The sequence below is a fragment of the Cetorhinus maximus genome, chromosome 9 (assembly GCF_964194155.1).
Source record: "Cetorhinus maximus chromosome 9, sCetMax3.hap1.1, whole genome shotgun sequence".
NCBI lineage: Eukaryota > Metazoa > Chordata > Chondrichthyes > Lamniformes > Cetorhinidae > Cetorhinus > Cetorhinus maximus.
The window spans coordinates 40,497,390-40,522,829 of record NC_135887.1 but is presented as its reverse complement, the minus strand read 5'-3'; the positions used below and the strand labels follow the sequence as shown (position 1 = coordinate 40,522,829).

Below are 25,440 nucleotides of genomic sequence, written 5' to 3'. Positions count from 1 at the left end.
TTGATGTCAAGGGCAGTCACTCTCACCTCACCTCGGGAGTTCAGCTCTTTTGTCCATGTTTGAACCAAGTCTGTAACGAGGTCAGGAGCTGAGTGGTCCTGGTGGAATCCAAACTGGGCATCAGTGAGCAGGTTATTGCTAAGCAAGTGCCGCTTGATAGCACTGTTGATGACCACTTCCATTTCTTTACTGATGATCAAGAGTAGACTGATGAGGCGGTAATTGGCTGGGTTGGATTTGTCCAGCTTTTTGTGTACAGGACATACCTGGGCAATTTTCCACATAGCCTGGTAGATGTCAGTGTTATAGCAGTACTGGAACAGCTTGGCTAGGGGCACAGCAAGTTCTGGAGCACAAGTCTTCAGTACTATTGCCGGAATGTTGTTAGGGCCTTTGCAGTTTCCAGTGCCTTCAGCCGTTTCTTGATATCACGTGAAGTGAATCGAATTGGCTGAAGACTGGCATCTGTGATGCTGGGGACCTCCGGAGGAGGCCGAGATGGATCATCCACTCGGCATTTCTGGCTGAAGATTGTTGCAAATGCTTCAGCCTTATCTTTTGCACTGATGTGCTGGGCTCCCCCATCATTGAGGATGGGGATATTTGTGAAGCCACCTCCTCAAGTGAGTTGTTTAATTGTCCACCACCATTCACGACTGGATGTAGCTGGACTGCAGAGCTTAGATCTGATCTGTTGGTTCTGGGATCGCTTAGCTCTGTCTATCACTTGCTGCTTATGCTGTTTGGCATGCAAGTAATCCTGTTTTATAGCTTCACCAGGTTGACACCTCATTTTTAGGTATGCCTGGTGCTGCTCCTGGCATGCCCTCCTGCACTCTTCATTGAACTCTTACTCATAACCCCATCTCCTTTATACAGGTTTCTGCCTTCTTAATTGTCCCAATATGACTTTTCAACTCTACTTTTCTAATAATAAAAATCTTTCATAGTATCAATTTTATCAGTAAGCTTAGGGAAAATTAAACACATTGTTTGGCTTCTTCTGGCTAAGTGTAACATTTCACCACCTCTTCTGAAATTCAAAATATTCTGGTTTATCTAAAAATGCAAATTTTTCCTTTATACCTCACATTCTAAAACTTCAGCCATGTTTATCTATTTAACATTTCAAACCTAGCTTCTCTTCTGATACATCAAAGCCTCCAGGTCTTTATTTCATTTAAGTCCCCCCTACACACACATTATTCCTACCTTACAATAAATTCCAATAACATTATGAAAATTCTTAAATTTTCTTGACCACCCAAATGGTCTGCATTAAAAACATGCTGTCATTAAAAATATTAGTCAGATACAGCTTTGTTGTCCTGATGGTTTACACCCAATCCACTCCCCTTTCCTTAACCTTTCATCCCTCCACCAGAGTCCAATTCTGTTCCCTCACATGCCATTTTCTCCCAGTCAGTCTCCATCTCCTGACACTGAACCCTGACATTTCAATCCTTTATGACCTCCACTAGACAGACCCAAAGCCAGTTTACCACAACTGTGCTGGGATCTGGTAATTTGTTCTTTGAAGCATCTCTTGTGCTACAGCGTATAATAGTATAAACTGGTACTGGAACATTAGTAAAGATGAATTGAAATTATTGATTCAGATCTGTTGCAGCAATCTACTAAGGGAAAGTGAAGTAAATTGTTCCTTTAAGTAGTCTGTTTGCCTGCTTTTTATGAAAGTTGGCCCACAGCTAACCACTAGCTTGGAACGTAACAATTAAACTCCCTTGTAATCCGGACCTCATCTCTGTCTTTATATTTGTTTAAACACCTTTAATTTCTCAATGGATTAAATTAACACTGAGCAAGGGTTCAGTTTGTCAGCTGTTTTTTCCACATATAAGACAGTGAGTACAACTAAAGTCGCTTAGTACATTTGGTTGTGTTCCAGTTCTGAAGAAGAGTCATATTAGACTTGAAATGTTAACTCTGTTTCTCTCTCCTCAGATGCAGTCAAACCTGCTGAGTTTTTCCAGCACTTTCTGTTTTTATTTTAGTTGTGTTTCAGTATTGTTACAAAAATAAAGAATGTCCATGTTCAGTTTGTTCAGTCTGCAGTTTGTCCCGCTAACAGCAAATGTTATTTTTCTGTAGTACCCTCTCTGCTCGCTTATTTTGCAGCCTTTGTTTCTTTTCTGACTATCTAGTGTCTCTTTTCGTTCTTAAAAAGCCCTCCCTTCAAAGACAAGCAGAGGTAGAATCAAACAGTACAGGTGGTTGTCATTCATCCCAGCGTGGCATTAAGTTAAACCTTCCCACATTCTTCTTGTCACTCCAATCCTAAATTCAATATCCCTCTAATTTCTTCCTTATCACCTCCAAGTTCACCTCCTCCATAAGACCAACCTCCTGTTCCCTCAACACCACTCCAACTGAGCAGCCAACTTCCCTTCCAAGCCACCATGCAATGCAATACTATAAATTAATTTTTCGCTTCAAGACCTGCCACCTTCTTTCAATATTATCATCATCACCTCTTCTTTAAAAACTCACCTTAATTCCATGGTCCCAATCTCCTCAAGTCTTACAACCAATTCCAGCCTCTTTATCCCCAATCCCTCCAATGAACTCCCCATTCCTCTGACTGGACTCCTGAATTTCTCTCGTGTCATTGGCGATCATGCCTTCAGCCGGCTAGATTGCATTTAGAGAATTTTTTTCCTAAACCATCCATCTCTCTCTTCTCCTTTAAGAGCTTAAAATCCAACTCCTTGGCCATGTTTTTAGTCACTCTTCTTAATCTACCTTCCACTGATTCAATGCCCAATTCCTCATGACTTAGTGAGTCATTTATTTAACTTTGAAGTCTCCTCCTTACCTGGACATTGACCATCTCTCCCAAACCCCACTCCCCATCAACCTGGACACAGGCCACTACCTAAATCTAGACACTGACCACCACAGCCCCTACGTCTGGATGCTAACCAACACCACCCCACCCTCCCAAAGTTTCCTAAAATTAGATACTGACCACCTCAAAACCTGGATACTGATGCCCACCCCCTAAACCTGGACACTGATCCTCCTCCGCCCCCAAACCTGGACACTGACCTCTACTTTCCACCCCCCAAAGCTGGACACTTACACCCTCTCCGCCCCCTAAACCTGGGCACTCACCAACTCCCACAAACCTGGACACTGACCCCAGCCCACCAACCTTCCCCCCAAACCTGGACACTGACACCACCCTCACACCTTCTCCCCAAACCTGGACACTGACCCTACCCCCCTCACACCTTCTCCCCAACATTAGACACTGACTCCCCCCTTCTCTCCAACCTTGGACACTGACCCCCCCCCTCACAAACCCACAACCTTGGTCACTGACCCCCGGCAACCTTGGACACTGACCCCCCCCACAAACCCTCAACCTTGGACACTGACCCCACCCCCCCTTCCCCCCAAACCTGGACACTGATCCCACCTTCCCCCCACCAAAACCTGGAAACTGACCCCGCCACCCCCCACGCCATCTCCCCAACCTTGGTCACTGACCAGGCACCCCCTGCAAACCCCCACCTTGGACACTGACCCTACCCCACCCCAACCTTGGACACTGATTACCAACCCCAACCTTGGACACTGACTACCGCCCACCGCCCCCCCCCCAACCTTGAACAGACTACCCCACCCCCACCTTGGACACTGACTAACCCAGCTCCCCACCCACTCCTTGGACACTGACTGCCCCACCCTGACCTTGGACACTGACTACCCCACCCCAACCTTGGACACTGACTACCCCTCCGCCCCCAACCTTGGACACTGACTCCCCCCCCAACCTTGGACACTGACTACCCCCCCCACCCCCAACCAACCTTGGACACTGACTACCCCCCCCCCCCCCAAAACTTGGACACTAACTACCCCCACCCCCCAAAAAAACTTGGACACTGACTACCCCCCCCCCCAAAAAAAAACTTGGACACTGACTACCCCCCCCCCCCCCCAAAAAAAAACTTGGACACTGACTACCCCCCACCTCCAAAAAAATCTTGGACACTGACTACCCCCCCCCACCCAAAAAAAACCTTGAACACTAACCCCTCCCACCCCATGATGCAACAATGTGCTGCAGGATAAGGTTCCCCCCGGACATCATGTGCCGGAACCTCCTGTTTCCCGAGCTGTCAATATCGTTGCGCTGACATTAAATTCCAAATAACTAAAACCAATCGGGGTTGGAGTGATCTCTCGGTGTCGGTCTGCGGGATGGGTTATCACCGGGGCGGCCGCTGAGAGCGGGAACCGCGGGTCCAACCGCAGCAAAAGCAGCTTTCGGACGTTCCTGAGACGGAGAAACCGGGAGAGGAGCCGGGGCTCGGAGACTAATCCAGGCCGGGGCTTGGGGAGAGGAACCGGGGCTCGGAGACTAATCCAGGCCGGGGCTCGGGGAGTGGAGCCGGGGTTCGGAGACTAATCCAGGCCGGGGCGTGGAACCGGGGCTCGGAGACTAATCCAGGCCGGGGCTCCGCGACTAATCCAGGCCGGGACTCGGGGAGTGGAGCCGGGGTTCGGAGACTAATCCAGGCCGGGGCTCGGAGGCTAATCCAGGCCGGGGCTCGGGGAGAGGAGCTGGGACCTGCAGTTGGGGTTCAGGCCGGTGTTTTGGGGCTCGGGGCTGTGGGTTGTTCGCCGCGGGCTGATCCAGGCTCCCGGCCACCATGTCCATCTTCACTCCCACCAACCAGATCCGCCTGACCAATGTGGCGATTGTCCGCATGAAGAGAGCAGGGAAACGCTTTGAAATCGCCTGTTATAAGAATAAGGTGATGAGCTGGAGGAGCGGAGCGTGAGTATCCCGATTCCCCAGCAACAGAACTGGCAATTTATATTTTACTTCATAAATAGAATTAAGTCAAATCATTGGGAGCATATTTTATAATTGTATTAGTGATTCTTGTTGCAACCCAATAGAAGGGATATTCAATCCTTTGATCTAGAAAGTCACATGTAAGGAAATATCCATCTTTCTTACTGGTGCATATTTCTGTAAAATGTGAATCAAAAGCAGCACTTAATATAGAATAAAAGCAAAATACTGCGGATGCTGGAAATCTGAAACAAAAACAAAAATTGCTGGAAAAGCTCAGCAGGTCTGACAGCATCTGTGGAGAGAAGGACAGAGTTAACGTTTCGAGTCCGTATGACTCTTCTTCAGAACTGAAGAGAAGTAGAAATGTGGTGAAACATATACTGTTTAAGGGGGGTGGAGCAGGTGAAGCTGGATAGAAGGCCAGCGATAGGTGAAGGCAAAGGAGAGATTGCAGAAGATGTCATAAACAAAGGGGTGTTGACGGTGGTGATACTGGCTAAAGGAGGTGCTAATGGTGACATTAAGAGTAGAAAGCAGGATGAGCAAGTGACGGATGATCTTGGTGGGGTGGGGTGGGGAGAGGGGACAGTGTGGGAAAAAAGATTGAAATAGGCTAAAAGGTGGGGATAAAACAATGATTGGAAATAAATTTTTTAAAATAATAATAGAAATAGGTGGGGGAAAAATATATAAATTAAAAGATAAATATTGAAAAAAGGGGTGAGGATGGAGGAGAGTGTTCATGATCTGAAGTTGTTGAACTCAGTGTTAAGACCAGAAGACTGTAAATTGCCTAATCGGAAAATGAGGTGCTGTTCCTTCAGTTTACGTTGAGCTTCACTGAAACATTGCAGCAGGCCAAGGACAGACATGTGGGCATGAGAGCAGGGTGGTGTGTTGAAATGCCAAGCGACAGGAAGGTCTGGGTCGTGCTTGTGGACAGACCGAAGGTGTTCCGCAAAGCGGTCACCCAGTCTGCGTTTGGTCTCTCCAATGTAGAGGAGACCGCATTGGGAGCAGCGAATGCAGTAGACCAAATTGAGGGAAGTGCAAGTGAGGCGCTGCTTCACTTGAAAAGAGTGTTTGGGCCCTTGGACGGTGAGGAGGGGGGAACTAAAGGGGCAAGTGTTGCACCTTCTGCGATTGCATGGGAAGGTGCCGTGGGAGGGGGTTGAGGTGTAGGGGATGATGGAGGAATGGACCAGGATGTTCCGGAGGGAACGGTCCCTACGGAATGCTGACCGGGGTGGGGGGGGGGTGAAGGGAAGATATGGTTGGTGGTGGCATCATGCTGGAGTTGGCGGAAATGGCGGAGGATCCTTTGAATGCGGAGGCTGGTGAGGTGAAAAGTGAGGACAAGGGGGACCCTATCATGGTTCCAGGAGGGAGAGGAAGGTGTGAGGGCAGAGGTGCGGGAGATGGGTTGGACACGGTTGAGGGCCCGGAGACCACCGTGGGTGGGAAACCTCGGTTAAGGAAGAAGGAAGACATGTCAGAGGAACTGTTTTTGAAAGTGGCATCATCGGAACAGATGCGACGGAGGCAAAGGAACTGAGAGAATGGGATGGAGTCCTTATAGGAAGCAGGGTGTGAGGAGTTGTAGTTGAGGTAGCTGTGGGAGTCGGTGGGCTTGTAATGAATATTGGTGGACAGTCTATCACCAGAAATTGAGACAGAGAGGTCAAGGAAGGGAAGGGAAGTGTCAGTGATGGACCATGTGAAAGTGATGGAGGGGTGGAAATTGGAAGCAAAATTAATAAATTTTTCCAGGTCCAGATGAGAGCATGAAGCAGCACCGAAGTAATCATCAATGTACTGGAGAAAGAGTTGTGGGAGAGGGCCTGAGTAGGACTGGAACAAGGAGTGTTCCACATACCCCATAAAGAGACAGGCATAACTGGGGCCCATATGGGTACCCATAGCCACACCTTTTATTTGGAGGAAGTGAGATGAGTTTAAGGAGAAATTGTTCAGTGAGAGAACAAGTTCAGCCAGACAGAGAGAGTGGTGATGGTTGGGGATTGTTCGGGCCTCTGTTCAAGGAAGAAGCGGAGAGTCCTCAGACCATCCTTTGGGGGATGGAGGTGTAGAGGGATTAGATGTCCATGGTGAAGAGGAGGCGGTTAGGATCAGGGAACTGGAAATTGTTGATGTGATGTAGGGCATCAGAGGAATCGCGGATGTAGGTGGGAAGAGACTGGACAAGGGGAGAGAGAACGGAGTCAAAATAGGAAGAAATGAGTTCCGTGGGGCAGAAACAGGCTGACACGATCGGGATAGTCCTGTTTGTGGATTTTGGGGAGGAGGTAGAAGCGGATTGTCCGAGGTTGGGAGACTGAGGTTGGAAGCTGTGCAGGGAGGATCTCCAGAGGAGATGAGGTCAGTGACAGTCCTGGAAACAATGGCTTGATGTTCGGTGGTGGGGTCATGGTCCAGGGGGAGGTAGGAGGAAGTGCCTGTGAGTTGGCACTCAGCCTCTGTGAGGTAGAGGTCAGTACACCAGACAACAACAGCACCGCCCTTGTCAGCAAATTTGATAACAAAGTCAGGGTTGGAATGCGGCAAGTTCAGAAGGAGACAGGTTAGAGTGGGTGAAAGGAGCAGAGAAATTGAGATGGCCGATGTCACGCCGACAGTTCGCAATGAAAAAATCAAGAGCAAAAGTTTGATTTCTGATTGCAGGAGTCGAGTCATCTAACTTGCATTCTGCGTTAGGGAAAGGATCAAGGCATAGGGTGATCGAAAACTTGGAATAATGTTATCTTGTTGGATATTCTCAGAGTGAAGTTTGGGATATTTAGAAAGGGAAAGATCATGTGGTTTCCTTCTGTATGTATGAGTAAATGTAGCTCTCTTTCTCAACATGACTTCTATGCATTTTCAGTGAAAAGGATCTTGATGAAGTTCTTCAAACTCACACCGTATTTACAAATGTGTCAAAAGGACAGGTGGCAAAGAAAGAGGACTGTATTGCAGCATTTCAGACAGACGAACTCACTGAAATATGTAAACAGGTCAGTTTTGAGAAACTACAACAAAATGAGTTGCCTTGCAAAATATTTAAATACTCAGCAGAAGCTCAACTTTTGAATTCATTTGACCATAGATCTTTTAAATTGCCAATGAATTAGATTTATATTAATGATCTGTGACATTACTTGCAGTAAAGTTAAACAATATGCATGTAATTTTTTAATTCATTCATGGGAGGTGAGCATCGCTGGCAAGACCAATAGAAAACATAGAAAATAAGAGCGGAAGTAGGTCATTCGACTCTTCGTGCCTGCTAGAAATCTATCTGTTTCCTCCTTAAATATATTCAGTGACTTGGCCTCCACAGCCTTCTGTGGTAGAGAATGCCACAGGTTCACCACCCTCTCAGTAAAGAAGTTTCTCCTCATCTCAGTCCTAAATGGTCTACTCCATATCCTGAGACTGTGACTCCTGGTTCTAGACCCCCCCTACCCAATCAGTGGAAATATCACCCCGGCATCCAGATGTTAGAATTTTATACATTTCAACGAGATCCCCTCTCATTCTTCTAAACTCCAGTAAATACAGGCCTAGTTGGCCCAACCTCTCCTCATATGACAATCCTGCCATCCCAGGAATCAGCCTGGTGAACCTTAAATGCACTCCCCCGATGGCAAGTATATCCCTTCTTAGGTAAGGAGACCAAAATTGCACACAATACTCCAGGTGTGGTCTCACCAAGGCCCTTTTCAGCTGCAGTAAGACATCCTTGCTCCTGTATTCAAGTCCTCTTGCAATGAACATCAACATACCATTTGCCTTCTTAACTGCTTGCTGCACCTGCATGCTTACTTACAGTGATTGGTGTACAAGGACACCCATCCAGGTCTCTTTATACATCAACATTTCCCAATCTATCACCGTTTAAATAATACTCTGCCATTCAGTTTTTCCTACCGAAGTAAATAACTTCACACTTATCCACGTTATACTGCATCTTTCATGTATTTGCCCACTCAACTTGTCTAAATCGCCTTGAACCTCTTAACATCCTCCTCGCTGCTCACACTCCCACCAAGTTTCATGTCATCAGCAAACTTGGAAATATTACATTTGGTTCCCTCATCCAAATCATTGATATAAATTGTGAATAGCTGGGGCCCAAGCACTGATCCCTGCAGTATCCCACTAGTCACCACCCGCCACTCTGAAAAAGACCCATTTATTCCTACTCTCTGTTCCCTGTCTGCTAGCCAATTCTCAATCCATGCCGATGTATTACCTCCAATCCCATGTGCTTTAATTTTGCACACCAACCTCATGGAACTTTATCAAAAGCTTTCTGAAAATCCAAATACGCCACATCCACTGGTTCTTCCTAATTTATTCTGCTTGTTATGTCCTCAAAAAACTCCAGTAGGTTCATCAAACATGATTTCCCTTTCATAAACCCATGTTGACCTTGTCTAATCCCGTTGATATTTTCTAAGTGTCCTTTATAATAGACTTGAGCATTTTCCCTACTATTGCTAGGCTAATGGGTCTGTAATTCCCAGTTTTCTCCTCCTTTAAATAGTGGGGTTACATTTGTCACCCTCCAATCTGCCGGGACTGTTCCAGGATCTGTAGAATTTTGGAAGATGATGACTAATGCATCCGCTAGTTTCGTGGCCATCTCCTTTAGTGCCCTGGGATGTGGATAGTCAGGCCATGGGGATTTATCGCCTTTCAGTCCCATTAATTTCTCCAGAACTATTGTTTTAGTAATACTAATTTCCTTCAATTCCTCCTCCTAACCGGACCCTTGGTTCCCTCGCATTTCTGGGAAGTTATTTGTGTCTTCCTCTGTGAAGACAAAACCAAAGTAGATGTTTAATTACTCTGCCATTTCCTTGTTATCTAGTATAAATTCTCCTGTTTCGGACTGTAAGGGACCTACATTTGTCTTCACTAATCTTTTTCTTTTTACATACTTGCAGAAGCTTTTACAGTCTACTTTTATGTTCCTTGCAAGTTTACTCTCATACACTATTTTTCCCCTCTTAATCAATCTCTTGGCCCTACTTTGCTGAATTGTAAACTGCTGCCAATCCTCAGGCTTGCGACTTTTTCTAGCAACTTTGTGACTCCTTTTTGGATCTAATACTATTCTTAATTTATTTTGTTAACCACGGTTGGACCACTTTTCCTGTTGTGCTTTTGCGCCAGAAAGGAATGTATAGCTGTTGCAATGCATACATTAGTTCCTTAAATGTTAGCCATTGCCTATCCACCATCATGCCTTTTAATGAAGTTTCCTAATCTAAGCCAACTTGCACCTCATACCTTCGTAGTTTCCTTTGTTTAGATTTAGGGCCCTACTTTCGGATCGGACTACTTCACTTTCCACCCTAATGAGGAATTAAATCATATTATGATCACTAGATGACCCCGCACAACAAGATTATTAATTAACCCCTTCTCATTGGACAACACCAAATCTATGATAGCCTCTTCCCTAGTTGGTTCCTCGATGTACTGGTCAAAACATCCATCCTGTACACACTCAGGAATTCATCTGCCACAGTGTTATTGCTAATTTGGTTTCCCCAGTCTATATGTAGATTAAAGTCACCCATGATTACTGCAGCACCCTTGTTACATGCATCTCTAATTTCCTGTTTAATGCCATCCCCTACTTTACCGCTACTGTTTGGAGGCCTGTAGACACCTCCCACTAATGTTTTCCACCCCTTGTTGATTCTTAGCTCCACCCAGACTGATTCTACATCTAGATTTTATGACCCGAAATCCTCTCACTATCGCACTGATTTCATCCTTACCTAACAATGCCACCCCACCTCCTTTTCCTTTTGCCTGTTCATCCTGAATATTGAGTACCCTTGGATAGTCAGCTCCCAGCCTTAGTCACCCTGCAGCCATGTGTCCATAATTGCAATCGTATTGTACATCTATTTGTGCTGTTAATTTGTCTACCTTATTGCGAATGCTCCATGCATTCAGATACAGTGCCTTTAGATGTGTCTTTTTAACATTGTTACACATCATCTTTTGTACTATGGCCCTATTTGCTGCTAGCCATTATTTCCTCTGCCTTCCAATTTTGCTTTCTACTTTTCTATCCTTCATTCTCCCACCCCCCACTGTCCGTGCAGCTGAGCCACTGGTGTTGCCACGGACTTGGCTCTTGCTGCATTCCCCTGAGAAACCATCTCCCCCAGCAGTATCCAAAACGGAAAATCTGTAAGAGAGGAAGATGGACCCAGGGGACTCCTGCATTACCTGACTAGTGCTTTTAATCTGACAGTCACCCCATTCCCTTTCTGCCTGTGCACTCTTTACCTGCGGTGTGACCACCTCACAAGCTACAATCCAGAATGCACTGCCTGAAAAGGTGGGGAAAACAGATTCAATAACACTCAAACAGAAATAAGATAAATAATTGCAAAGGAATGATTTTTAGATCCACGCAGATAGAACAGGAGAGTGGTTCTAAAACAAGCTGGTGCAGGCACGATGGGCTGAATGGCCTCCTTTAGTGCTTCAATGATTCGGTGCTTCTAGGTTAATGTTTCAGATCCATACCTCAAATGCTGCAATGTGAGGAAAGCTGAATTCCTTTAAATCTCACTTAAAGAAGGTGGTGGTGAGCCAGCTTCTTGAACTGCTGCAGTCCGTTAATGCAGGTACACCCACAGTGCTATCAGGAAGGGAGTTCAGGATTTTGACCCAGCGACAGTGAAAGAACGGTGATATAGTTCCAAGTCAGAATGGTGGGTGGGAACTTGCAGGTGGTGGTGGGTCCATGCATCTGCTGCCCTTGTCCTTCTCGGTTGTAGAAGGAGCAGGTTTGGAAGTTGTTGCAGTGCAACTTAAATATGGTACACACTGCTGCCACTGTGTGTTGGCAACAGAGGGAATGAATATTTAAGGTGGTGGACAGGGCTTCTTGAGTGATGTTGGAGTTGCACTCATGCAAGTAAGTGGAGAGTATTCCACCATACTCAGACCTGTGCCTTGTCGATGGTATACAGGTTTTGGGGAGCTAAGAGCTGAGTTACTTGCTGCAGAATTCCCAGCCTCTGACCTGCTCTTTTAGCCACAATATTTATGTGGCTTACCAAGTTAAGTTTCCAGTCAATGGTAAGCCCCAGCCCAGGATATTGACAGTGGAGTTTCAGCCATGGCATTTCCATTGAATGCATGGGGAGATGGTTAGATTCTCTCTTGGAGATGGTCATTACCTGGCATCTGTGTTGGAACTCCTACAGTGATGCTCCTGGGCTGAGACGATTGGCCTCAACCATCTTCCTTTGTGCTAGGTATGACTTGAACCTGTAGAGCGTTTTCCCCCATTCCCCAATTTTCCTAGAGCTCCTTGATGCCACACTCGGTCAAATGCTTTGTGCCAAGGGCAGTCACTCTCAGCTCACTGCTTACATCCAGCTCTTTTCTTGATGTTTGGACCAAGGCTGTAATGAGGTCAGGAGTTGATTGGCCCTGGCGGAACTGCACCCGAGTATCGGTGAGCAGGTTATTGCTGTGTAAGTGCCGCTTGATATTAATATAGTATGTGGTCCAATATTAGTAATCCACAGACCCAGGGTAATGCTCTGGGGACCTGGGTTCAAATCCCACCAAGGCAGATGGTGGAATTTGAATTTAATAAAAATCTGGAATTAAAAGTCTAATGATGACCATGAAACCATTGTCGATTGTTGTAAAAACCCATCTGGTTCACCAATGTCCCTTGGGGAAGGAAATCTGCCGTCATTACCTGGTCTGGCCTACATGTGACTCTAGACCTACAGCAATGTGGTTGACTCTTAAATGCCCTCTGAAATGGCCTAGCAAGCCACTCAGTTGTATCAAACCTCTGCAAAGTCTCAAACAAAGGAATGAAACTGGAAGAACCACCTGGCATCAACCTAGGCACCAGAAACAACAATGGTAAACTCAGCCCTGTCGACCCTGCAAAGTCCTCCTTATTAACATCTGGGGATTACTGTCAAAATTGGGAGAGCTGTCTCACAGACTAGTCAAGCAACAGCCTGACATAGTCATCCTCACTGAATCATATCTTATAGATAATGTCCCAGTCATCACCATCACCATCCCTGGGTATGCCCCATCCCACAGGCAGGACAGACCCAGCAGAGGTGACAGCACAGTGTTATACAGTCGGGAGGGAGTTGCCCTGGGAGCCCTCAACATCGACTCCGGACCCCATGAAGTTTCATGGCATCTGGTCAAACATGGGTAAGGAAACCTCCTGCTGATTACCACATACCATCCTCCTTCAGCTGATGAATCAGTGCTCCTCCATGTTGAACACCACTTGGAGGAAGCATTGAGAGTGGCAAAGGTGCAGAATGTACTCTGGGTGGGGGACTTCAATGTCCATCACCAAGAGTGGCTCGGTAGCACCACTACTGACCAAGCTGGCCGAGTCCTAAATGACATAGCTGCTAGACTGGGTCTGCGGCAGGTGGTGAGGGAGCCAACAGAAGGGAAAAACATACTTGACCTCATCCTCACCAACCTGCCTGCCGCAGATGCATCTGTCTATGACAGTATCGGTAGGAGTGACCACCGCAGAGTCGTCATGGAGACAAAGTCCAGCCTTCACATTGATGATACCCTCCATCGTGTTGTGTGGCACTACCACCATGCTAAATGGGATAGATTTCAAACAGATCTAGCAACTGAAGACTGGGCATCCATGAGGTGCTGTGGGCCATGAGCAGCAGCTGAATTGTACTGGAACGTAATCTGTAACCTCATGGCCTGGCGTTACCCCACTCTACCATTGCCATCAAGCCAGGGGATCAACCCTGGTTCAATGAAGAGTGCAGGAGTCCATGCCAGGAGCAGCACCAGGCGTACCTAAAATTGAGGTGTCAACCTGGTGAAGCTATAACACAGGACTATTTGCATACCAAACAACGTAAGCAGCAAGTGATAGACAGAGCTAAGCGATCCCACAATCAACAGATCAGACCTAAGCTCTACGGTACTGCCACATCCAGTTGTGCATGATGGTGGACAATTAAGTAACTCACTGGAGGAGGAGGCTCCACAAATATCCCCATGCTTAAGGATGGAGGAGTCCCGCACATCAGTGCAAAAGATAAGGCTGAAGCGTTTGCTACAATCTTCAGCCAGAAGTGCGGAGTAGATGATCCATCTTGGCCTCCTCCAGAGGTCCCCAGCATCACAGATGCCAGTCTTCAGCCAATTCAATTCACTCCACTTGATATCAAGAAATGGCTGAAGGCACTGGATAGTGCAAAAGCTAAGGGCCTGACAATATTCCGGCAATAGTACTGAAGACTTGTGCTCCTGTACTTGCCGGGCCCCCAGCCAAGCTGTTCCAGTACAGCTACAACACTGACATCTGCTGGGCTATGTGGAAAATTGCCCAGGTATGTCCTGTTCACAAAAAGCAGGACAAATCCAACCCGCCAAAAACCGTCCCAACAGCCTACTCTTGATTATCAGTAAAGTAATGGAAGGGGTCATCAACAGTGCTATCAAGCGGCACTTGCTTAGCAATGCTCACTAATGCCCAGTTCGGATTCCGGCAGGGCCATTCAGCTCCTGACCTCATTACAGCCTTGGTTCAAACATGGACAAAAGAGTTGAACTCCCGAAGTGAGGTGAGAGTGACTGCCCTTGACATCAATGCCACATTTGACCAAGTGTGGCATCAAGGAACCCTAGCAAAACTGGAGTCAATGGGAATCAGGGGGAAAACTTTCATTGTTGGAGTCATATCTAGCACAAAGGATTGGCTCTGGTTGTTGGAGGTCAGTCAGCTCGGCTCCAGGATATCACTGCAGGAGTTCCTCAGGATAGTGTCCTCGGCCCAACCATCTTCAGCTGCTTCAACAATGTCCTGCCTTTCATCATAAGGTCAGAAGTGGGGATGTTCGTTGATGATTGCACAATGTTCAGCACCATTCAAGACTCCTCAGACACTGAAGCAGTCCATGTACAAATGCAGCAAGACTTGGACAATATCGAGGCTTGGGCTGACAAGTGGCAAGTAACATTCGCGCCACACAAGTGCCAGGCAATGACCATTTCCAACAAGAAAGAATCTAACCATCATCCCTTGATGTTCAATGCCATTACCATCACTGAATTCCCCACTATCAACATCCTGGGGGTTACCATTGACCAGAAACTGAGCTGGACTAGCCATATAAATACTGTGGCTACAAGAGCAGGTCAGAGGCTAGGAATCCTGTGACGAGTAACTCACCTCCTGCCTCCCCAAAGCCTGTCCACCATCTACAAGGCACAAGTCAGGAGTGTGATGGAATACTCCCCACTTGCTTGGATGAGTGCAACTCCCACAACACTCAAGAAGCTTGACACCATCAAGAACAAAGCAGCCCGCTTGAATGGCACCACATCCACAAACATTTACTCTTTACACCACCGACGCACAGTAGCAGCAATGTGCATCATCTACAAGATGCACTGCAGGAATTCACCAAGGCTCCTTAGACAGAACCTTCCAAACCCACAAACACTACCTTCTAGTAGGAGAAGGGCAGTAGATAGATGGGAACACCACCACCTAGAAGTTCCCCTCCAAGTCACTCACTATCTTGACTTGGAAATATATCGCGGTTCCTTCAATGTCACTGGGTCAAAATCCTGGAACTCCCTTCCTAACAGCACTGTGGGTGTATCAACACCACATGGACTGCAGCAGTACAAGATGGCAGCTCACAATCACCTTCTCAAGGGCAACTAGGGATGGGCAATAAATGCTGGCCCAGTCAACAATGCCCACATCCCGTGAATGAATTTTTTTTAAAATTGGGATTTCAGATTGTGTCTAATTCTTGATTAGTGTCTTTCACTCATTATTTATTTGCAATCATTGGGCATGTTATCTTCAGAAGTAAGTGTTTTTTGTTTGGCATTTTTAAATCCTAAGATTTTGAGTCCTGTAATTTGGTGACATTGGGAAGGACCTCGTGACCTCTTACAGCTTGATAGCACTGTGGAAGTTGCAATTTATCTGTCACAAACCTCCTGAATCTGTAAATAATTTTATAATGGAACTGGATAGTTTCTTGAAAAGGAAGATTCTTAAAAATAAGTGATAACCGTTAAATATAGAATTATTTTACTTCTATAATTAATCCATATCCATTTTTAAATCTAAGGATACACAGCAAGGCACCATGCATCATTTATTGGTGTTTAGTGGTATTGCCGGGACAGGGTGAGGGGTGCAGCAGGGGTGTGTAGCAATCCTGAGGTTTTGTTGCTTTGAGATGGTCCTGAAGTTTGCTAGCACAGGAATGTAGCACTAAGGTTATAAGTGTTAAGGTTTGGCAACATTGCAGGGAAAATTGAGGGTTTGGCAACACCCAGTGTTGAAATGTGAAGTTTAGCTCACTGAATTCCTGGGATCTCTCAAATATGAGGGTTAGTTTCCCTTTGTCCATCGTATGTTGTGAGCTCCTAAGAGATCTCTGCAAATGTTAAATGTAGTGTCTTCTGATTGCTTCCTGGGAAATTTGTTTTCCTTACTCAAAGAAATAATTAAATTATGAAAACACAGATTTCACTTGTCCATGCCCCGCCAATATAATTATTTTTAGTTTCTTGGAAAGTTGGACACAGGTGGAACTTGCAACCAGAATACTGTACATTTCTGAATGGCTAATCTTTCAGACATTGCTTCATTAAATATTTTTGTAAGCCGGTCCCAAAGTATATCCTTTTAAGATTAAAAAATAGATGACAAAATGATTTACATTATCAAATTATTATGCAAATAGTAATAATTATTTCACACAATCTTGGTTTTGTGCATTTGAATAATTTGTTTTATTTTGCCCCTCCTTATAGGAACAAAGTTGTACATTTTTTGATTGGAATGTTGTTTGAGAAATGAATGGAAGTGATCCAATTTAATTTAATTTGGCACACTGGAAACATTTACACATTGCCTGTAATCTTTCAGAAATAGCAAATATTGATGTTACATTGTGTGGTTGTATGTGGTAACAACATGAATATATGTAGAATCAAAGATATTCCAGACTCCATCTGTTCCCAAACTGCCTCTAACCAATAATGTCAAAGTGTAATAAGCAGTAATAGTGAGAAAGCTAGTTTAAAAATAAATACTGATGCCTCTCTTCCTAACAATCAGGATTGTGTCAGCTTATTGGACAAGTTCCTTTTTTTATATATCAGAATTAAACTTCAAATATATCTAAATGTTTTCTTTTACAGATTCTGGCAAAGGGTGAATTGCAAGTATCTGATAAGGAGCGACATGCACAGCTCGAACAGATGTTTAGAGACATAGCAACTATAGTAGTAGAGAAGTGTGTGAACCCAGAAACTAAGAGACCTTACACAGTAAACCTGATTGAGCGAGCCATGAAGGACATCCACTACTCTGTGAAAGCCAACAAGAGTACAAAACAGCAGGTAGATTAACATTGGACGTTGACTAGGGAAAAATGATGTTTGTATTTACAGAATATGTTTTGATAGTTATGATTCTCATTAAGGAGAATAAGATTTCCAAAAGGTATTGAAGTGGTTGCCTGGTTACCACTTCAGCTGTATATAATGTGCGATATCTAGCAATGGGAGCTTTATTTTACATGATTAGATTAGTTTCATTTTATGTTTTATAAACCATTTGTTTAATCTTGCTACAGCATCTTTTAAGCTTTGCTATTTCATACCATTTTGATTGATTTTTGATAGGTTTTCATGTAAAATGTGAGAATCCTTTAATTGAGGAACTTTTGTAAGTTGCTCACAATTTTTAATTAAATTGTGGAAAGATCCACTTGATTCATTTGGTTGCACTCTTGCTTCTTAAAGTTATTCAGTTCAAGCCCTTTCGCAGACTTCTCTTAATCATTCTTGGGCTTTGGATGTAGCTGGCAAAGCTGGCATTTATTGCCCATTCCTCTTTGCCCTGGCATGGTAGTGGTCAGTTGCATTCTTCAATGTAAGCACATAACGTAGGTTTGTAGTTCAGTGCAGAATTGAGGGAGTACAGCATTGTTGGAGGTCTTGATGAAATATTCAACCAAGGCTCTATCGGCCTGCACAGTTGGACATAAAAAATTGGATGCTGCTATTTTAAGTCATATTTCTCCCAGGTTTTTGGCAACATATATCCCTCAACCACCACCACAAGGAACAGATTATCTGGTCATTCACGCACTTGCTATTTGCAGGACTTTGCTATCTGTGTATTAGCTGCCCGGTTTGACACTTTTTGCACTTTGAAAGAACAATCCATAAATTGAGGTAGGAGATCCAATAGACAAAACTCAAAACAAGCACTGGTTATTTTTCATATTTACATACCAATTCTCAAATATCAATACTGTACTGTAATCAAAACAAACTTAATTGTTTTGAATTGGTTTGTATACGATATCCTCTCAAATGCATTGATATTGTCATAAATTCTACCCAATTAAATGGTCCAATGTGCAGGTTAGAAATAATGTATTTTTAATTCCTCCACAAACAAAGGCACTCGAAGTAATAAGATTACTAAAGGAGAGTATGAAGATTGAACGTGCTCACATGAGACTCCGACTCAGGCTCCCGGCAAGGGATGGAAAGCGTCTTAAGGAAAAGTTGAAGCCATTGATTAAAGTGATGGAAAGTGAAGAATTTTCTGAGGAGTTAGAAATTGTAAGTTTTACTTATATTCTTGGTTTACTGATGTATCATAATCACTTTCTTTGGTGGTTTTTATAGAAAAACAGAATTTTATGCACCAAGATTGGTAAAAATATCCATTCCCACCTAATCAAAGTGGAATTTGATTTATTCAGCCATCATAGATCAATGGGTCTAAATATAAATAGAGTTGCAGAAAGCAATTAACTAAGCGCTGGTCAAAATCCCTTAATGCCATTGAATAAAAGCAAAGTTTGACTTATTCAATCACTATAAAACAGTGGCCCTGATGATAATATTTGGGAACCTGACAACAGGTGAAAGTCTGCGTAGGTGAATAAAGGAAAAAAATAAATTATTTGCAGTTGAAGCAGCACAGAGCATAAGATCTCTGTTTAATGCCCTCAATTAGCAGATCTCAGCTGGGGCAGCAACTGGGGTCCTCAGCTGCTCTGGGCTGGCAAGAAGAAAATTAATGTTCCGAAGAAGAGTCATATTGGAGTTGAAACATTAATTCTGTTTTTCTCTCCAGAGATGCTGCCAGACCTGCTGAGTTTTTCAGCACTTTCTGTTTTCATTCCAGATTTCCAGCATCTGCAATATTTTGCTTTTATAGTATATAAAAGGGGCGGTCTAGTGGCGCATTGGTAGCATCCCTACCTCTGGGCCAGAAGCTCTGGGTTCAAGCCCCATTTCAGGGCTTGATGGCCGCGGTAGGTGCATTCATAACGTGGCCAAACAGGTTGATTATCGACCTGTGAATCTTTCCACACACCTGCTGGCAGGCAGTAAGAGTGGGAGAGATTCCTGGTCAGCCATACTGCAGAAGGCAACAGCAAACCACTTCAGTTCTTCGCCAAGTATAATCAATGGGAGTCTGTGGTTGCCAATGCCCTCTTAGGGCATGGTACCTGAAGGAGGGAGGGAGTACATAAGAAGAAAATCACTCCTGATTGCTCATTTATGGTTCTTGTTAGGAGGAAATGTACCTGTGTGGATATTAAATGATAAAACATTGAGCTTATTTGTGGTTTCTTCCTCCGTGGCCTGCCATCATTCACAGTATAGGCTCACACATAGCCCTTGCAAAGGGCCTGGAAGAGTTAGCATCTTGTATAGAGGATGGCAGGGAAGGAATTGCAGCACCTTAGTTCAATATATTTTCGCAAAATAACCTTGGTCGATGTGAGACCTGCAGAAATGAAAACTCTGAAGATGAACCATTGGCATCAGTTTTCTTTCATGGGGCGGTTGTGGGGGACGGTGGCAAGAGATTGGAGAAGGTGTTATCAAGATCACGATTCCAAAAAAAGCATAATATGGGTGATAATACCTATGATAGTTGTAAAAGATACAAAGGGAAACGAGAATAGGAAGGCTGAGGGAAGTATGAAAGACAAGATAGTCCACACAAAAGGCACTAGAGATTTTTATAAGAAAATAACAAAAATAGTCATAGAAGGGATGGAACCATTTTAGGGATGATGGTAGGTCACTTCATGCTTGAGAGATGATGAGTTGGGGATGGAGAAAAGTAGACAAAGGCTCAGCTGGGTGGGCAGGGGAAAGGGGAGACAGAATTAAATGCCTGTACATATCAGGTGTAGGTACATCAGTTAGATTGATATTGAACAAGGGTGATGGACCATAAAAATGTCAGGTTGGAGAGGGTTCAAGGTCTGAAAATTATCCCAGAGGAACAAAGGTAGATGTTAGGGTAAACTACTTCAAATAGCAGGTTATTAGAATATGGAATGCTTTACCACAAGGAGCTACTGAGGCAGAACATAATTTAAAATATATAAATTAGTATTGGAAAAGGATTTTGAGAACAACAATTTTAATGTTGATAAATTTCCAGTTGAAAAGTCAGCACAGATGTGATGGGCCAAATAGCTTTTTTGCTTTGCTGTTACTTATTATTTCTATAGCTGTGATTTACACTATTTTTTGATTTTACTTTAGGTGTGTTTGATTGATCCTGGCTGCTTCAGAGAAATTGATGAACTAATCCGACGTGAAACAAAGGGAAAGGCTTCCCTGGAAGTTCTCAGCTTAAAGGAGGTGGAGGAAGGAGATGAGAAATTTGAATAAGTTCATGAGAGCTCTGGTCTTGCAAAATCAATAAACTACTTAAGCTACATAACCATGTTAAGTTTTCTTAAACTACACTTGTACCAATAAGTATTCACTTAACTTGTATGAGGTGACCATGTCATCTTCAGTGGGAGCTCACAATGAATGAATGAAATAGCAATTACGATTTTTAATCCTTAACCACTTTAATTGATATTCTTTTCAGAGTGTGTTCTGATCGAATTTTTCCTTTTCTTATAAATGTATTTAATTAAAATATATATTGAATCCATGTGATCGTTTCTTTTTAACTCATGCATTCAACTGGTAGTGGTGGAATGCTTATAAAGCAAGCTGCTGTGCCCCGGATGGTGTTGTGCTTGAGTGTAGTTGGAGCTGTACTTGTACAGGCATGTGGCAAATATTAAATCACACCCTTGACTTGTGCCTTGTAGGTGATGGAAAGGCTTTGGTAGTCACATGCTGCATAACACCCAACCTCTGACCTGCTCTTGTAGCCACAGCCTACCTAACTGGTCCACTACAATTTTTTCCATGTCTTATGTCTGAGCACAAAAGCTTCACTGGCTGAGGAATTGCAAATGGAACTGAATATAGCAAACATACCCACTTCGGACTTTATGATGAAGGGAAGGCCATTGTTGAAACAGCTGAAGATGGTTGAGCCCAAGACACTGCCCTGTGGAAATCTGCAGCAATGGCCTTTAGTTGAATGGCCCATCCAGTTTCATTATACTTCTCAATAAGAGGTCTGATATAATGGAGTGGCTTAGCAGGCCCTTGCTGTGGGTCTGGGGTTGCATGGAAAAGTAGATTTCCTCCCATAAAGGGTAATAGAAACCCAGCTGGGTTTTTAAGACATAGAGCTTCATGATCATCATTACTGATTTGATTCAGATTTTTTTTTAAACTAGATGCAAATTCATAAATTTGTTTATATTCATTTGGGGGTGCTAATCAAGTGGGTTTCTTTGTCCTGGATGCTGTCAAGCTTCTTGAGTATTGTTGGAAAATTACCATGGTGGGATTTGAACTGACATCTTTGGATTACAAACCCAGACTTCTGGATTACTTGTCCAGTAACAACCACTATTCTACTGTACCCAGAGTGTTTAGAGCAGGTGTGTGTTTAAATATAACACATTTCACTGTTTAAAATAATATAGTCTTTAAGGAAGTTAGCTGAAAGTGTTTTTGCCCAGATTTGTATATTTATCACCTTTATCTTCCGTTTACAGCCGTCTGAAGGTTTTCATGGTAGAAAAAAAATCTAAAACTAATTAAGTGCAGTGAAGGTGAGAAACATGCTTATCCATGAGCGGAAATATCAAAAAAAGTGGTAATTGGGAGGGAGTCACCACAAATCTGCACCAGTACCAGAAAAAGTTCAGGGAACTGACTAAAGTTATGCATGCACCCCCTCCCAACTCTCCTATCTTTGTGTCTTGCCAGCACTTAATATCAGCCTGTGATACCTTGAATGGTTTACTCCTCAGGGTAGTGTCCTCGGCCCAACTATCTTCAGCTGCTTCATCAATGGCCTTCCATCATAAGGTAAGGAGTGGGGATGTTCGCTGATAATTGCACAATGTTCAGCACCGTTCACAACTCAGGTATCAGTCCATGTCCAAATGCAGCACAACCTGGACAATTTCCAGGCTTGGGCCAATGATTGGCAAGAAACATTCTTGCCACACAAGTGCCAGGCAATGACCATCTCCAACAAGAGAGAATTTAACCATCACCCCTTGACGTTCAATGGCATTAACATCACTGAATTCCCCACTATCAACATCCTGGGGGTTACCATTGACCAGAAACTGAACGGGACTAGCCATATAAATACTGTGGTTACAAGAGCAGGTCAGAGGCTAGGAATCCAGCGACAAGTTACCACCTGACTCCCCAAAACCTGTCCACCATCTACAAGGCACAAGTCAGGGATGTGATGGAATATTCCTCACTTGCCTGGATGAGTGCAGCTCCCACAACACTCAAGAAGCTTGACACCGTCCAGGGCAAAGCAACCTACTTGATTGGCACCACATTCACTCCCTCCACCACCGACAGACAGTAGCAGCACTGTACCATCTACAAGATGCACTGCAGGAACTCACTAAGGCTCCTTAGACAGCACCTTCCAAACCCATGACCACTACTATCTAAAAGGACAAGGGAGCAGACACCTGGGAACACCACCACCTGGAAATTCCACTCCAAGTCACTCATCATCCTGAATTGGAAATATATCGCCGTTCCTTCACTGTTGCTGGGTCAAAATCCTGGAACTCCCTAACAGCACTTTGGGTGTAACTACAGCACATGGGCTGCAGCGGTTCAAGCAGGCAGCTCACCACCACCTTCTCAAGGGCAATTAGGGGTGGACAATAAATGCTGGTCTAGCCAGCAACACCTACATCCAGTGAATGAATTTTTGAAAAGCACAAACCTTTCATACTGTCTTGTCCTTGCAGGGGTAAGATGGCTTTTCATTTCTCAGAGAGACAGGGGTCAGGAATGGGTAGTGGCAGGGAATCCCTGACATTAAGCAGCTGGTTCACTGACGAGTATCCCAAATTTTCCAGTGGCCTAGGAGGCACTCTGCACTAGCAATCAGCAATTTAAGTTAAGCTTCTCCCAGTTGTGGCTACATCTTTTCTGCCTTGAATTTCCATCTTGCTTGAGCAGCACAGGCTAACTTTCATCGCCCCATCACACAACTTGCTACTCCTGCAATTCTGCCTTTTTATGAGTGCATACAATTCATTGTAACCTCTTTACTGGTGATGAATGACAAGAACAAGAGGAGCAGGAAGAAATTATATTTTTCCCTTTATGTATGAGCATAGGCCTACAGTTTCAGGCATGCCAATTTTTTCTATTCGCTCCATCATCGGGCTGGAGTGATTCTCCCAAAGGAGTAAGATGGTGGAGATGAAGATTTGGTCACAGAGCACCTGAATAAGAGACAGATCAATGGCAAATTTAAATGGAGCCTGCCAATCCCAAGAGACAGCCCTTTGAACAATGGCTCATTGACCTTCCTCTGAACAAAATGGTTAGCAAGCACCATACCTATTTTCAAACACTGAAAATGATTTTCCAGGATGTGCGGCAGATGGAAAGTCATTGTTTAGTCCATTGTCACTCTGTGACAGGAAAGTTTTGTCCTCACTGCACCTACTGTCATATTTGTAACTGTCTCTCCGAGCATGAATGCCCAAGGGCAAGTGTATGAATCCTCAACAATTAAGAGACTTTGAAGCCTTAGGGATGGACTGCAGAAAGTGTAGGGGCAAGATTTATAAATATTATAAACATTGAAAGTCTTACATAAATGAAACAATGCCTGCAAGTGTCACATTTCCTGCTGATTCGATAGAACAGAATTTGACTTACTTCGTGAATTGGTGGCTTTGATGATAGTGAACTATGCATCAGACAACACCATATTTTTAACCTATGAAAGAAAGAGAAGCAAAGCAGTGGGAGAGGGCATAGGGTAGGAGTGAAAGGAAAAGAGAGAAGTAAATGAGGTGAGAGGGCAATAGAAATAAAAAAAGAGCTATTATCAGGCCATTAAATTAGAACTGAACACAAACAGAAATGACAGACAGGGTGGCAGAAATAGGTACTTCCAAGTGAAGAATTAATATCAAATAGATAAGACACTCATAGTTAAGTAATAAGCTGCTTCCCCAGCTAACTTACAGTAGAAAATCCAATATGTTAGAGTCAGAGCTAAGAGGAAAACATGCTCTAGTGTTATCCAATAGTCAGTGCCTGTACTGGAGTTTTTACTAACTAATCCAGATGGTCCTATTTATAGAGAAAAACAATAAAAACTGGCAAGCACTACAGGAAGAAGGTTACATCCAAACAATATGTATTTAAATAGAAAATCCCATCAACATATATAAAATATTACTTCTTTTAATTCTTTACATCAGGGGTTCACAAGAAAGTTTTTAGAGGTCTGCCAAAAAAAAACGGAATGTACAGAAAAAAAATTCACGTGATAATAGACCAATTAGAATCAGGACAAGCAGCAGTTAAGATGCCCTGTCAATCCAGGGATGCCATCCAATGAGTGTGAATCAGAGCTGGGGCCTCCTTTTTGTTTTCACAGGTTTGGATTGAAGGATAAAGAGGTAGAGAAGATAGGCAAGCCAGTCTATACAAGAGGCAGCACCTGTCGATTCTCGAGTGCAATGCACTGAGGGATAGCCTGGGACAAGACAGGAGCTAGGGCAAGGAACTAAGATGCTGAGTCTTTGCCCAGTGAACAGTGCTGAGAACTGATACGAGAGAATGTTTCATCTCATTTCCCCACATGATTATGTGCGTTAGCTCAGTAGGCAAAATTCTCCATGTTCATGCATTTCTTCGCACTTATTTCTCCTTAGTATCACCCGATGCTTATGATTTCACTCTCCGAGCCGCTGTTGTGATATCACTTTTAGAATATGCTAATGTGTAAGTAGCCAGGATGTAAACCAAGTGTTCAGCAGGCGTTATACTGAGTAGCTTTCTGTTTGGCTGGCAGCATGTGGTGTGAAGGAGTTGCAACTGCATTTTCCTGCTAACAATAGCTGTTGAATCTTTATAGCAAATCCGTCTGCTGAGCAATCCTGCACTACATCTTCAATTAAACCAAACCTATGTTTAGTTTATGTCTTGTGAGTGAATGGTAAGTTTGCATTAAGCAAACATAGAAATACAACGCCTGCCATCTCCAATTGAATTACTTATTGTTCGCTATATCATTGGGAATTACAATCGTGTCCAGTGCCATATTTATACAGTATATACATTTTTTTGAAAAATGCTCAAGGTAGAAAGAA

At 43.9% G+C, this 25,440-nt stretch overlaps 1 protein-coding gene across 1 annotated transcript; it reads left to right on the top strand.

Moving 5' to 3' along the window:
• Positions 1-4,079: 4,079 nt before the first annotated feature.
• sbds (SBDS ribosome maturation factor) lies at positions 4,080-20,867 on the top strand. The gene is made up of 5 exons (XM_078548586.1): positions 4,080-4,810; positions 7,719-7,848; positions 17,075-17,275; positions 18,347-18,511; positions 20,465-20,867. Exons 1-5 carry the CDS (start codon positions 4,683-4,685, stop codon positions 20,591-20,593), a joined length of 753 nt encoding a protein of 250 aa, XP_078404712.1. The 5' UTR covers positions 4,080-4,682; the 3' UTR covers positions 20,594-20,867.
• Positions 20,868-25,440: the final 4,573 nt, after the last annotated feature.

Coding starts and splice junctions, on each gene's coding strand:
- sbds (XM_078548586.1), top strand. CDS start 4,683: ATGTCCATCTTCACTCCCACCAACCAGATCCGCCTGACCAATGTGGCG. Junction 4,811..7,718: donor ATGAGCTGGAGGAGCGGAGC/GTGAGTATCCCG, acceptor ATGCATTTTCAG/TGAAAAGGATCTTGATGAAG. Junction 7,849..17,074: donor TCACTGAAATATGTAAACAG/GTCAGTTTTGAG, acceptor TTTCTTTTACAG/ATTCTGGCAAAGGGTGAATT.